At 34.8% G+C, this 15,800-nt stretch overlaps 1 protein-coding gene across 8 annotated transcripts in view; it reads left to right on the top strand.

Moving 5' to 3' along the window:
- The window catches only part of BIRC6 (baculoviral IAP repeat containing 6), a 180,431-nt gene that overhangs the window by 123,203 nt on the left and 41,428 nt on the right, over positions 1 to 15,800 (top strand). For 7 of the 8 annotated variants that reach the window (XR_008554114.1, XM_037528256.2, XM_037528253.2 and 4 more), the window contains 6 exons: positions 1,731 to 1,862; positions 2,595 to 2,762; positions 3,873 to 4,046; positions 6,990 to 7,186; positions 12,300 to 12,600; positions 14,979 to 15,196. Coding sequence is in view for 7 of the 8 variants with exons in the window: in XM_037528256.2 (XP_037384153.1) it covers positions 1,731 to 1,862; positions 2,595 to 2,762; positions 3,873 to 4,046; positions 6,990 to 7,186; positions 12,300 to 12,600; positions 14,979 to 15,196 (1,190 nt within the window). In the remaining variant the exon portion in view is untranslated. Of the gene's footprint in view, positions 1 to 1,730; positions 1,863 to 2,594; positions 2,763 to 3,872; positions 4,047 to 6,989; positions 7,187 to 9,146; positions 9,592 to 12,299; positions 12,601 to 14,978; positions 15,197 to 15,800 lie in introns of those variants that run through there. The other variant, XM_054701217.1, reaches the window with a different exon arrangement.

Here is a 15,800-nt window from a genome sequence, read left to right as displayed (position 1 = left end):
TTAGCTGTCTGGGCAGGGATCAAACAAATGCTACAGTGTCTGGCCATAGTTGGATATCCCTGAAACTTTAACCCCTGTGCCTCCAGGGAGGCCCTATATATATCATGGTTTTTAATAGCATCACATATCTCAAAGTAATGAAAGTATTAATTCAGAGAGTGCTATCTATAAAATGAAAGTCCTTAGTATTCATTTTTAAAGTACCAGTGTAACAGTACTATGTTATCTAAGATATTTAACAAAATTAAAAAAAAATTTTCCATTACTGAGATTTGTTCCTTTATATGTGTTTCAAAATTTGTTCCACTTACACAATAAGCAGAAGTCATATTTGCCATTTATACTTTGTATCAGCTCCTGTTAAAAACAATATTTTTTGTTGATGTGCATGTTGTATTAAATGTTAATGTAAACACCTTCACCTGTGCCTAAAGTAAAGCAAATTTTTTTGATAATAGTTTATAATCATCTCTAGAGGTAGTACTGTTGTAGTTGGTAATATTTCCTTGAGATTGAAATGTCAGTATACTGGCTAAAAAATAGTGGTGAGTACCTTTCTATTCATTATAAGCAAAGATTGAATGGCAGGCTTGACTACGTAACATTACTTGTAGTCCTCTTACTTTCCCTCCAATTTGGTGGCAGTGTAACTGTGTGTACTCTTTTTCTGATTTATTGCTTCCTTTCTGAGTGATGTGATAAAAAAATGTATTTTATTTTATCTATTTTTTTATACATATAGATTTATTTTTTAATTTTTTGTATTTTTCTTTTTTTTGTTTTTTTATTTAAATTTTATTTTTATTTTATTACAACCCCATTATTTTGATCCCAATCCCTCCTTTCCCTGTCCCCCCACCCTCCATAGAGTGTCTCTGGTTCATAGTTGTTGTTGATTTTGATATTTTCTTTCTTATAGTTACTCTTTTTCCTGGTCCCTTATTTAAGTTTTCTAGATTCCTGCTATGAGTGAGACCATCCGGTATTTTTCTTTTTCTTTCTGGCTTATTTCGCTGAGCATGATCCCTTCCAGCTCCATCCATGTTGCTGCAAATTGCATGTGTTTATCTTTTTTGAATGCTGAGTAATATTCCACAGTGTATATGTACCACATCTTCTTGATCCAGTCATCTATTTTTGGGCATTTGGGTTGTTTCCAAAGCTTAGCTATTGTAAACAGTGCTGCTATAAACATAGGGGTGCAGGCGTTCTTTGGAATTGATGTTTCTGTGTCCTTTTGGTAAATATCCAGGAGTGGAATTGCTTGATCATATGGAAGCTCTATGTTTAGTAGGTCCAGAAATCTCCCTACAGCTCTCCATAGTGGTTGGACCAGTCTGCACTCCCACTAGCAGTTCAGGAGAGTTCCTTTTTCTCCACAACCTCGCCAACATTTGTTGTTGCTAGTTTTTTTTAATATGTGCCATTCTCACTGGTGTAAGATGGTATCTCATGGTGGTTTTGATTTGCATTTCCCTGATTACAAGTGATGTTGAACATTTTTTCATATGCCTTTTGGCCATTTGCATTTCCTCTTCAGAGAAGTTTCTTTTTAGCTCCTGTGCCCATTTTTTTACTGGATTATTTTCTTTGTTTTTGTTGAGTCTCATCAGCTCTTTGTCGATTTTTGTGATCAGTCCTTTATCATTAGTGTTGTGTGCAAAAATGTTCTCCCAGTTGGTGGGGTTTCTCTTTAAAACAATGTATTTTAAATAATACTCTTTTTGCAGATACACCAAGTATCACTGCTAAACTAATTAGTGAACAAAAAGATGACAAAGAAAAGAAAAACCATGAAGAGAAAGAGAAAGTGAAGGCAGAAAATGGATTTCAGGACAACTACAGTGTTGTTGTTGCTTCAGGTATGCATTATTTTAAATAATTTTTTTTTTTAAATTTATAAAATACAGCGGTCTTCCCACAATGTTTGTGTCAATTTTATGTAACAGAAAGTTGTAATGCATAAAACTGACTTGTAGTGAATGATATGTTAATACTAGATATAAAAAACTTATCCAGAAATCTGTCACTCTTTGGCTGTGAAATTAATGTCATTTATGTCCAATGGTTAAAATATTTCATTAGGTATTGAATATGTATGAATAACTTAGATACTCCGTTTAAGCATGACAGTGTACAGAGAACTATATTCCTGCTATCATGTGGAAGAAGGAAATAAATGACAGCTGATAATTTAGGACAAAATTTTCCTTAATATTCTTGAGATGATTTTAGTTCAAAAGAGCAGGTGTTTATACCTCAAATATTGGTGTAATCTTATTTCACAAGAAAATTAAGTACGCAAGATTTGCCACATGTATTTGTGCAAAACTATTTTCTATTAAATGATAGTCATCTGTGTCTCAGATTCTTGTAGCTACTGTTATTTTTTACTTTATTGCAAAATAACTACAAATGTATCATTAAAATTACTCATAGAGGACAAATAGAATGGGGAGATTTAGATATAAAAGGAACATTTTTATCTTTTGGCATTAGTAGGAATGAGGTGCCTTGTGGAAATAATGTAGATATACAATTTTCCATCATTAGTGTGTTGGCTACATAGAATCTACATGTTTCTTTCCTTTTAGGGCTGAAATCCCAATCAAAACGGGCTGTATCAGCTACACCACCTCGCCCACCATCCAGGAGAGGGAGGACAATGCCTGATAAAATAGGAGGTGCTTCCTCAGGTGCAGACACTGCCAGCAAAATAATTACTGTTCCAGTCTTTCATCTGTTTCACAAACTCTTGGCAGGTATTGTTCACAATGAGAAAACGTATAAGCACTTTTAATAATCTTACAACTTTACAAATCAGATGTATAATGGTCAGAATTATGTTAAATAAGTTGCTGTTGATGATGAGATCAATGAGTTAGTGAAATGTTTAGATAGTTCCTTCCATGAGAAGTGAGAACAGAAAAGAGTTAACATTTTGCATAAAACCTTTTTAACACTGTTAAGTTGCATATTTACATTTTATTAGCTTACTAAATTTTGTTGCTTATGCACTATAAAATCAGTGTTTTAGAGATTTCATAGTCAGTTATATGAGAAACAATGTGAAGCACATTTTGAAGTAGTGGAACTCTTAAATGTGCCACTGAAAGTTAAACAGTATTTCTTCCTCAGCTTAAACATACTCTTTGATGAGTATAGTTTTCCATTGTCCAAGTTGATAAACAGTTTATCTGGTTTTGCGCTTTGTCATTTTAATCTAGTTGCTGACTAATTTTGATTGTATTTTCCTTCTTAACTTTATGTTCTTGATTGATACCAAAGCTTAAAAAATTATGAATGGATGCTTCTTTTTGTTAAAAAAAACTTAATGGAGTACTGTTAATGCTCATTTATTTATGTGTCATCTATGTTTTCATGCTGCAGCAGGAGAGTTAGTAGTTGCAGCAGAGCCTGCTGCAGGGGGCCTTCCCCTTCCCTTCAGCCCTTAAAGTTTCGCCTAGGCCGTCTCATCCTTTCAGGAACCCGTGACACAACATTTTGCCGAGGCTGCTCATCGGCAAGAGCCCATCTGGCTTCCATTGCTTAAATTATTTTTTCAGCTTTTATGGAAAAGATTTGTAAACCCCAGATTAATAGCAATATCTTCTTTTTTTTTTTTCTATTTGCCATGACTGCAAGACTTAATGGGATTTGCTTAGTGCCTAATATAATACTTTCTAAAGACATTGTTCACATGTCAGAAATATATATTTTAAGCTTTCCATAAGTTGATTTTAAATTGTTGTGAAATTTTTGTGCTAATCAAACCCTTATATAAATTCAGTAAGACCAATAACTGACTAAATGAAACCAAGTTAATGTCTCCTCATTGGATTCCAGGTGTAACATATTCATGTTGTTTTTAGGCCAGCCACTGCCTGCAGAAATGACTCTCGCCCAACTTTTAACTCTCCTGTATGACCGAAAACTTCCACAAGGCTACCGCTCAATAGATCTGACTGTTAAATTAGGATCAAGAGTTATTACAGACCCAAGTCTGTCAAAAACAGATTCTTTTAAAAGATTACACCCTGAGAAAGGTATGTGTATGATTTTTCCTTTGAAATTACAGTCTTAATTTGTTTTTATTATGTCAACTTAATAGAATATTTTTCTCAATGACTTTGTTATTTGTAAATATTAAAAAATGCCATTATTTCTATTGGAAAATTCATCTTAATTCTTTCATACATTACTTATGAGCACATATAATTTGATTTCTAACATCATTTCTTCTTGAGTCATTAATTGTTTTTAATTTTATATGCAAAAATGAGAATTCTTGGGCCTCCCTGGTGGCACAGGGGTTAAGACGCAGTCTGTGAAGCTACCCACAGCCACTGCAGCACGAGTACGATCCCTGGGAAGGCAGCTACCCATATGGCGCAGGACATCTCTCCTATCTCACCTGCTGCTCTCCTCAGCAGTGTATTTCAGTAGATCCACCTGTTCTGTTCCCCACTCTGTCTCTGGTGAATCCTCTCACCCTCATATCTCTAGCCTGTTCTTGTATGCATAAATTAAAAAAAAATCTTTAAAAAAAAAAGAGAATTCCAGTTTAGGCTTTCTAATTTGCTGATAATTTATATTGAGTGGTATTTCATTCATATTTATTTAAATAAACATATTTATTTAAACAGAAGTGGATAATACACTTTTTAAACCTTGTGATTTTTACTTATGTTTTCCATTAAATATTTCTAAAAGTACTTTTTACTGCTTCTTTTTCATATGAATGTAAAAATTTTTCAGTTCTTTGATTATTACAACATTTTGATTTTTTTAAAACATTTTCAGTTTCTCAGTATATGTTATCGAGGCAAAGATTTTCATAATGTAATATTGGTATCATCTAATTTTAATGTCAATTTTTCTAATGTTTTATATTCAATATTAGATTATTAGCCTTATGTATTTTTTATTTAATTTTATTCCATTTTCTTACCCCAATATTTTATTTTATTTTTTTCCTTAAAGATTTATTTTTATGCATACAAGAGCTGGGGTACAGGCCAGAGGTGTGGGGGTGGGGGGGTGGGGGGGAGGTGAGAGGATCCACCAGAGACAGAGTGGGGAACAGAACAGGCAGATTGACTGAAATACACTGCTGAGGGGAGCAGTGGGTGAGTCAAGAGAGGTCTGCTGCGCCATGTGGGTTGCTCCCTGGCCAGGAATCGAACTCGTGCTGCAGTGGCTGCGGTTAATTTCATAGGTTGTGTCTTAACCCCTTGCACCACCAGGGAGGCCTTACCCCAATATATTTTTTTTAACCCTTTGCACTCCGCTGTCCCCTCTCAGGGGACATCGGAATTCTAGCATATCACTTGGATGTCCCCTCTCAGGGGATATTGCAATTTATTAGTGATTACGGGGAATTGAGGTTATTTCAACGCAACTTTTTGAGACATGCATGTTTCCCTGAAGTTTTATCTTGAAATGGCACAAGAAATTAAATCAAAATATCATAAGGGCCTCCCCGGTGGCGCAGTGGTTGAGCGCTGGGTTGCGAAGCTACCCGCAACCTTTGCGGCGCTGGTTCAATCCCCAGCTGCTCCCCGGTCACCGGAGGAGGGTCCCACATGGCGCGCAGACCTCTCCTGCCGCCCGCTGCTCCCCTCAGCAGTGTACTTCGGTCCTTCTGCCTGCTCTGCTCCCCGCTCTGGCTCTGGTGAATTCTCTCACCCTCCCGCGCTTCTGACTGTACCCAGTGCATGTATAAACAAAACAAACAAACAAGCAGACAAATAAATAAATGGAACATGCCTCTATTAAAAAAAAAAAAAATTAAAAAAAAAAAACAAAAAAACCCCCAAAATATCATAAAATGGTTCGGAGTGCAAAGGGTTAATTTTATTTTTATAAATAAAAATAATTGCAACCCCCTTATTTTGTCCCCATTCCCTCCTTTTCCTGCCCTCCCAGCCCCCCATAGTGTGTCTCTGGCTCATAGTTGTTTGTTGATTTTGATTTTTTCTTTCTTATAGTTATTCTTTTTCCTGGTCCCTTATTTAGCTTTTCTCCTACCCCAGTATTTTAGCAGGATGATAATGATGAGGATTAAAGGTTCTTGGGCCTAGTTTTACATGAACCTTTTGGTTTTCCTCAGTGAGAAATTCAAGATTAAGCCAGTATAATTTTTTTAATTTTTATTTTATTTTTAAAGTTTGGCTTTTATTCATTTATGCATACAAGAAATGGGGTGTAGGCCAGAGGTGTGGGGTCATGAGAGAATGGGGAGACAGAGTGGGGAGTAGAAAAGGCAGACCTACTGAAATATACTGCTGAGGGGAGCCCCAGGCAAAATAGGAGAGATCTGCTGACCATGTGGGTCAGCTCCTTGGCCAGTAATTGAACTCATGCTGCAGTAGCTGGTGATAGCCTGATAGTGCTGAAACTTTAACCCCTGTGCCACCAGGGAGGCCCCTGTATGGTATAATTTTTAGTTTTTAGTAGGAGATGTCTGTCAGTATTCAGTTTTTTTCCTAATTGGATATTTTAGAGCAAAATATACATAGTTTAATACTTGTGTGAATCTCTGAGAACTTATTTTTACATAGACTATAACTTTTTTACTATTTTTACCATTTTTTATTATTTTGCTTTTTTTTTTACTATTTTGCATAGACTATAACCATACCCTAAAGGGCATTACTTCTTAAACTCCAATGGGTTTATTGTACCTAAAAGCATTGTTAAATGCAGATCCTTGCTCTGTAGGTACGGGTTGGGAATGGAAATTCAACAGTTCAGAAGTTAGGAGGTTAGGTGATGCTAATTAATGATGCATGGATCATACTTAATGTAGCCAAGCTATAGGAGGTAATATCAGAAGTCATTTAAAGATATTTGTAGCATTTAGCCTTATTGCGGCTATATCTAGAAAGTTTCTGAGATCTTTATGTTAATTATGAGATGACATCTGCTTTGTAGATTAAAGATTATTATAAAAATACTTTATAAAGTATTATAATTTATTGTTCTAGATCATGGTGACTTACTTGGTAGTTGTCCAGAAGATGAGGCTCTCACTCCAAGTGATGAATGTATGGATGGGATAATGGATGAATCTTTACTCGAAACCTGTCCTATTCAGTCACCATTACAAGTTTTTGCAGGAATGGGTGGACTGGCTCTTATTGCTGAAAGACTACCAATGCTATATCCAGAAGTAATTCAACAGGTAGGAGTCCTAATTGAATATATCATTTTATAGCAAAATCCTTTGCCTTTTTTCCCCCCTAAATTTACTTGTATTAACCTTTTGGAAGTATTGTTTCCCTTATAATCTGAGCATTGTATAAATGTCTAAAGTCAACCTTTTAGAGAGGTTTGTGAGAATTAATTAGTACTAAAGAAAAGTTGAGGACTCAGCACATTAACTAGAGTCATTTAACTTGATTGCATGGTCATGAAAATGTAACATTTCTGTTTTTATACTTTTTTAGATGTGATAGTAATTATGGGTATTAACCAGAAATGAGAGACTAAAATAGTGTTACCTAACATTGCTACCTAAATATATTTTTTTGCATAAATTCTAGATGGTTAAAAAGTATATTACTTTTAATGCTTTTATCTGTTATTAATGTTGTTATAAATGTATATGCTTTCAATATTCTTCATTTAGTTTGTTGAATGAAGTAGGGAAATTTGTCTCTAAAATTTGATGTACTTAGTATACAGATGCCTGCATTAGTTTCCTCAGGCTGCTGTAACAAAGTACCACAAACTCTATGTGACTTAATACTTAATAAAAGAAATTTATTATCTTATATTTCATAAGTATTGAAGTCTGAAATCTCGAGCCATGCTCCCTATAAAGGCTTGAAGGATGAATCCTTTCTTGTTTCTAAGCTCTTGATGGTTCCTAGCATTTCTTTGCATTCATTAGCTTAAAGCTGCCTCATTCCAATTTCTGCCTATGTTTACACATGGCTATGATCTTTTTGTGTATCTGTTTGTTTCTTTCTCTCCCTTTTCTTATAAGGACATTAGTCATGGAATTTAGGATTCATCCTAATTAATCCAGTATGACCTCACATTTCCTTTATTATATCTATCTGCAAAGACCTTATTTCTAAATAAAGTTCTGGGTTTGGTAGGGAGTCAGCATATTTGGTCTTGGGTGTGATTGGTGGAGATATAATTCAGCCCACAACATCTGTTCAGTAAATGGTTATTGTTTAGCCACTATTCCAAAAGTTAAGGTATTTTCTTATTTAAGGTGTTGTACCCTTGGCATAAGGTAAATGACAAAAATATGAATGACACTTTATTTTTCTGAAAAAAGGATTGATGTCAAAAGTTTGAAGTAGAAAAGATCCCCACATTGATCATGGAAAATAGTTTTCCTGATTCAGTATTCAATATGCTTTATTACCTTCATTATTACCTAGAAGTGGGATTTAGTTCTATTAAATACATAAAAATGTGGAAGTGAGGATAGAGTTGCATAGTTGGCAGAAGGTAGAAGAATTTTGAGGGAGGGCCTCCCCGGTGGTGCAATGGGTTGAGCGCAGCACTGTGAAGCTGTCCGCAGCCTCTGCAGTGCAGGTAGGATTCCCAGCCGGCCAGGGAGATTCCCACGTGGTGCAGCAGACCTCTCCTGTCGGGCCCACTGCTCCCCTCAGCAGTGTATTTCGGTCCTCTGCCAGTTCTGCTCCCTGCTCTGTCTCTGGTGAATCCTTTCACCCTCCTGCGCCTCTGGCCTGTACCCCAGCTATTGCATAAATTAAAAAAAAAAACCAATTTTGAGGACCTTGATAAATAGAAGTCCAGATTATCCTAAAAAGACTGTTAGTAGAAATAATGGATGGTAAAGTCTCTGCCAGTAAGTACCCAGAAAAAGTGGCAGGACATAGCGAACACAGTTTTACTCTAGAGAATACCTAGACTGTCCTAAGTGGGCTGTTAAACATGATGCTACGTGTGCTGATGGCGAACCTTAGAAGGAAATGAAAAATGTGTTACTTGAAACCAAAGGAAAGGATTTTTTTCATAGCAGTAGAAACTCAAGCTCATTTGTGTCTGAAATGTGGAAAGCAGCCCTTAAAAGTGATGAACTTGGATATTTAGCTGAGATTTCCACATAAAGTATAAATATATCTGTTTTCTTCTTGCTGTTTATACTGAAATGTGAGAGGAAAGATAAATTGAGGAAAGAACTATTAAGGAACAAGCGACTAGCTCCTGACAATTTTGGAAATTCTCAGCCTCTCCAGATTGTAAAAGATGCTAAAATTAGAGATTCAGTATCAGAAAAGCATGCTCTGGAGAAAAAGCCAGGTATGTGACTGTTCAACTTTTGCTAGTACCTCAGAAAAATTTAAGTGTTAGCGTACTCAGTAACAGAGAAAGCTGATTGAAGAGACTGGACATGTTACTAGTGGATCCTCTAAGTTTTTTACATAGAAGCCAAGAATAATGAAAGTGATGTGATGATGGTAGGAATGTCAAAGGAGGTATAATGATGGAAGCAAGTAGAGATCTGAATGAAGCAGCCAAAAGCAAAGAAAGTGAGCTTATACTCCCTGAGAGCCTACAGAGGGAGCACTTTTGATTTTTTGGAATCAAGTGCTTGGACTTGAGCCCCATATGGCACGTTAAGACATGTTTTGGATTTGTTTTCTACCTTCAAAATAATAAATTTGTGGCTTTAGTGGGTGGGGGGTAAAAATATACAAATTTGTTAATTTTATTTTTTTAGAAGTCACTGTTTGTGGTAACATATTACATCAACATTAGGAAACAGATTCTGATTTTGATCATTATTTTCTTGTGAGGTCTTTTGTCTGGTTTTGGTATCACGATAATACCAGACTTGTAGGTCATGTTAGGAATTTCTAATACTCCAAATTAAGAAACTATTAGATGGATTTAAAAATAGATTGAACACTATAGTTTACAAAATCAGTGAAGTGGAAATTAAGTCAAAAGATATCATCTTATCAAACGCATGCAAAGAATAAGGAATGAAAAGAACATAAGAGTTTAAAGGATTATATAACTAAAAGTGAAAAATCTTAATGTGAATTTGTAGTTGCAGAAAAGGAGTGGATTGAAACTGGGTCAGAACCATTACTGAAAGGAAGAAAATTTCCAAACTGATGTAAAATCAAGGCAAAATTTCAAGAATTTCTGTTAACGCCCAAGTAGAATAGTCATAGCTTAAGAATATCATGGTAAATTGCTTTTAAAAAGACAAATGTAAGATCTTAAATCAGCCAAAAGGAAATGCGACTCATTACTTTCAAAACAGCAATAGAAAAATAAAAATCTTTCAACTAAAACCTTAGAAGCCAGGGAGTTACAGCTTTAAAGTACTTGTGTGTATGTGTAATTGTAAGTAAATGTGTAATTATAAATAAATACATTTCTGGGGACAATATTTTAAAAAACAATTGTTTAAAGGCTTCTGAGAGTGACCAATAGCAGGCAGTATTAGCGAGGATTTACTTCTTCAAACAGCCAGACACATAAAGGTTTTTTTAATCCTCTTATGAAAAACCTGCCCATTCACCACAGATACAGATAAAGTCAGTGCAGCATTATTTCTCCATTTTGCCAGCACCAACATTGACTTTCACAGTCCTCCTGACTTTCTTCATTCTGTTCTTGCCTCCCTTTTGTCATTTTCTTGAGGTCTTTTTCTTCTCATACAAGTCATGTCTTGCAAGTGTATGTTTGGGTTCATTTTTCTTTGCATAATCCAAGGAATTTGTAAATCACACCACCCCCAAAATGGTTTCTGAATCAAAAGACAAAGATGACATCAGGGTTGGTCTTGTACATTTTAGCTAGTTTTTCCCAAAGTTCTGTCTTTGGTACTGTTGCCTTCCCAGGGTGAAGAATGTCAATGAACATTGTTTCCACAGAAGCAGTCAGTTGGTCAAGAACTTCCTAGTCTGGATAGGAAAGAGCTAGTGAGACATTAAACTCAGAAAGAATGGAACCACAGGGGGTGAAATTTGTATCTGAACTTTTCTCCTAAAAGTGCTCTCGGTCTGTATGGTTTGGGCAGGTAGAATTTAGCAAAATTTTGGGCTTAATGGCTAAGGAATTGGGTTCTTCAATACTGGCTGGAATTGAATGGGGAGGAATTCAGAAAGGAGAATGGGAGAATAGTAAACTCTGAATTCTGTACAATAGCAGGTTCTCGAATTATGCATTTTTAGGAGTCTTGAGGTCAAGCAAAATGGGAAAGACTGAAAAAGCTGTACAGAGATTTCAGCTTCTCTCATCATGAAGGGGACAGAATTGGCAGTTCTAGTCCTGCCTAGTTAGAGTTAAAAATATTGGGTTTTTCATTTAATTGCAGGAAAGCCACACTTTAACAATAAAAATGACTTCCTCTTCATAATTAACAGGAAAATAAACCAATTAACAGATCTTATTCACATTCTTCCAATTGTCCCATTAATATTCTTTAAGACCAAAAGGAGAAAAAAAAAATCACTTCTCTTTGACATAGTTTGAGGGAGTTAATGGACACAGATCCAATTCAGGATCATATATTGCATTTAGTGTTCTCTTCAGTTTCTTATTAATCTGCCACAGTTCTGCTATCATTTGTCTTTCATGACTTTGACATTGCCTAGTAGAGTACAAACTATGAATTTTGTTTATATTTGTACTCGTGCATGTGTATGTTTTTATGTGTGAGTTTCCTAGATTTGTTTGCTTATCGTGCCTGGTATCAGATTATTTTCAGCAATGTATGCTTTCCTATATCCCGTATATTCTTTTTTTTAAAGCATCATTTTCCACTGAAAGAAATCAGGGGTGCCTTGGAAAAATTTTGTAATATGGCCATGGAATGTACTAGATCACCCTAGATTCTATGTGGGCACCAAATAAAATGATAGTAGCAGGTTATTACTTACAAAATAAAATAAATATCCATGCTGATATCCAATCATAAATGAATGAGTAAATAGAGAAGGGAATGCTTTTACTTATAGCTCAGTGCCAATTAACAAATACAGAAGGAATGATAGGAATAGAGTCACCAATTGTTAATCACCACAGTAATTATTGTTTCTAGGCAAGAATTACAAAAATGGTAATTCTAATGTATCAGATTTTGATGAGAAAGAAGATATTTATATAGTCTTAACCTGTCTATAGAAACTTGTCCTAATTGCAAGGAAGGAAACTTGATGTTTGCAAGCTTTTTTAAAAAAAATTTACTGTCACTTTAGTGATCCTTCTATTCTAAAGAGTTCATTTTAGTCTTTAATTTGAATGTGATATTGAAACATGCAAATAACCAAACAAAACTTTATTTTTTTTAGGTGAGTGCTCCAGTTGTAACATCTACCACTCAGGAAAAACCAAAGGATAGTGATCAGTTTGAATGGGTGACCATTGAACAGTCAGGGGAATTAGTTTATGAAGCTCCAGAAACAATTGCAGCTGAACCTCCACCTATCAAGTCAGCCGTGCAGACCATGTCCCCTATACCTGCCCACTCTTTGGCCGCTTTTGGATTATTTCTTCGTCTTCCGGGCTATGCAGAAGTACTACTGAAAGAGAGAAAACATGCCCAGTGCCTTCTTCGGTTGGTATTGGGAGTGACAGATGATGGAGAAGGAAGTAAGTGAATTGAATTTTAGTATTCAATTTAGTGAATTGAAGTAAGTTTATTGAATTTTAACATAGTTGGATTGTGTAAAAATTATTTAGATTGTTGATTACCATTCCTGTCTTTCATAGTTAAGCTACTAGATAATTTGTTGTTGGCAACTTAGCTCCAGTAATACATATAGTCTGTCCTTAATAATCTTCATGTTCATTTCTTTATCACTTAAAAGTTATTTGCAGTTTACAAAACTGATGGACATTATTGGAGGGATTTAAAGCTGAAGCAGTTATTTTGATCCTGCCTTCAAATAGCTAATTAATGTCCTCTAGTATCCGCAATGGAGGATATATATTGATACGTGTATTAAAAACATAAAGGTGTAAAATCTTATGGATGCCTTAAGGCAGGTGCAGTATTATTGAGGCTTACAAGTGTGAGATTATTTCTTTGCTACCCAGCAATGTGAATAAAGTTACCACAGTAGTTGTTAGTGGGACCGTGAAAGATAGAGTCGATTTACATTGAGATGAGTTATTTTAGAAAGGATGATTTGAGCAGTGTTTCTTTGCTCAGATTACATGAGAGGAGATAATTTGTTGATAAAAATTTTCATAAGAGGCAGCTCTGAGAGCTAATTTTAAAAGCTGTTGTTAAAAGATCATGGAAAGGCTTACTAAAAACTTCGATTTTATTAATAGCAATGAAGAGATATTAAAGTGTGTCAAAGTAATGATGTGATGAGAATCTTTGTTAAGAAAATAAATCTAGTGGCAATATTTGAAGAGAACAGAATGAGGAAAATAGCATAATCTATAATATATTTTATATATATTATACAGTATATATTAATGTATTATATATAATACATTATATATTATAATACATTGTCATTATATATTATACATTTCATTGTCTGTGCATGGTTATAATATAATACATTAGGTATGATACATTATATATAATGATAATTAATAATAGTATATAATAATACATTATGTGTAATAATGGCAGACATTTGGGCCAACAATTTTATTTAGTAGAAGGGCATAAATAAAGAAAAATTAGGTAGGGTATCCTAGAAGGTAGATTTTCGTTTGGTTCAACTTAAATTCTTCAGTTAATGACCATTTCATTTGAAAATTATTATCTTTTTGATATTTTAAAGTCACATGGTTTTGATTAGTGGTATATGTTTCACATACAGTGTAGAAAGACAATACCCAATATCAAAAGTAAATTTAATATAAAATGATGTGAATTGATTTGTGGTTTCTATAACTGAAACTATTGTATATTCAAAGTATAAGTATAGTACTGTATAAGTATAGTATTCAAAGTATTTTTGTATTTTCATACTGATGGAATTCTTTAAAAAATGTTGATGTTTTACATGTTTTTGTAATAATTATTAATTACAGTTTTCGTTTGCTAAATCACCCTTGTTTTATTCCATACATTAATGGTATGTACTTATTTCAGTAGGTGAGGAATGTATAATCATTTTATCTGATTTTTGTCATTTAAGTTGATGAGAGCGTTAAGAAGCAATGCATATTGGGTGTCTATTATAAGATGGTAGGTGTAACCCAAAGTAGAAAGTGGTTTGGCTCATCTCATCATTCATGTTTCATTGTTTTTTTTTCTTTGTATTTAACTCTCCTATATAACATTATAGAAAATTTTATTGCAAGTGAAATAAAATAATTTCACTCTTTCATTGTCTGTGCATGGTTGAAATTATTCCCAATGCAGGGAGCACTTTCTTGTAAGAAAATTTTAATTTCTTACTTTCAGACACTTGTAAGAAACTTTCAATGCTTCATTTTTAGTTCTTGGGTTTTTTTTTTTAAAGATTTATTATTTATTTATTTAATTTATTTATACAAGCACTGGGTACAGTCAGAAGCGCGGGAGGGTGAGAGAATTCACCAGAGCCAGAGCTGGGAGCAGAGCAGGCAGAAGGACCGAAGTACACTGCTGAGGGGAGCAGCGGGCGGCAGGAGAGGTCTGCGCGCCATGTGGGACCCTCCTCCGGTGGCCGGAGAGCAGCTGGGGATCGAACCGGCACTGCAGAGCCTGCGGGCAGCTTTGCAACCCAGCGCTCAACCACTGCGCCACCAGGGAGGCCCAGTTCTTGGGTCTTAGTTTAATTTTATTTGGTAGTAATTTTGACATAGTCTGTGACATTCCATTTTATTTGTCGTTTATATATTGACACAGAACTTTTCTAGACACTATTATTAATTTAAAGATAATACTGTTATATTTGTGCTGTTTGCGGTTGTTTTCTAAAGATATAATGATACTTTGTTTTCGTTATTTTGTGACTGTATATTGTTCCTTATTGTGCCTTTAAATATTTTAATTTTTGTGCTCTCTTTTAATCGAGGTCACATTCTGCAATCTCCATCAGCCAACGTGCTTCCAACTCTACCTTTCCACGTCCTTCGTAGCTTGTTTAGCACCACACCTTTGACAACTGATGATGGTGTGCTTCTAAGGAGGATGGCATTGGAAATTGGAGCATTACATCTCATTCTGGTTTGTCTGTCTGCTCTGAGCCACCATGCCCCACGAGTTCCAAACTCTAGCCTCAACCAAGCAGAGGTAGGCTCGTAATTCTTCAGATTATGGGAAACTATATTAAATTCATGGAGTAAGAATATAATTTTCTCTGAAGAAATTGCTAGTTCACGGGTTTGTGTTTTCCTTTTTGCCATTTAAATCGAGGATATTTAAAGGCAAAACCATGAATTAATTGCAACTATGCATTCATCAGATTGTATAAAATTTCAAAAGCAACAAATACCAAATAATATCCCATCATTATAATAATGTTGACAGTAGTATGGATAATTAAATAATATAAAAGTGCTAGAATAGGAAAGTAAAATGTAATCTGCTTTGTAAATGGAGAAAGATAAGGTAATGTAAGTAAACAGCCATAGCCTGCTACATATAATTGTAGTGATGAATTTCACAAACACAGCTAGAGTATCAAAATATCAGGATTATAATTAGCTTTGTGGAGTAGTGATGGTGTGATAAATTGGAGGCGGAATAACAACAAATCCTGGCATGTGTAATAGAATTCTTGACCTGCATGGTTAAATCAGTGTTTGCAATTCATTAAAGTATACATACAGTATTTGCTGTTTGTTCTTTCTATATCTGTTATATTTCATATTAAAAAATGTTTTCAAAACCAACT

Source organism: Talpa occidentalis, unplaced genomic scaffold, assembly GCF_014898055.3.
Source record: "Talpa occidentalis isolate TD23 unplaced genomic scaffold, MPIMG_talOcc4v2.1 talOcc4.5, whole genome shotgun sequence".
Classification (NCBI taxonomy): domain Eukaryota; kingdom Metazoa; phylum Chordata; class Mammalia; order Eulipotyphla; family Talpidae; genus Talpa; species Talpa occidentalis.
This window is presented reverse-complemented; position numbering and strand designations above follow the sequence as displayed.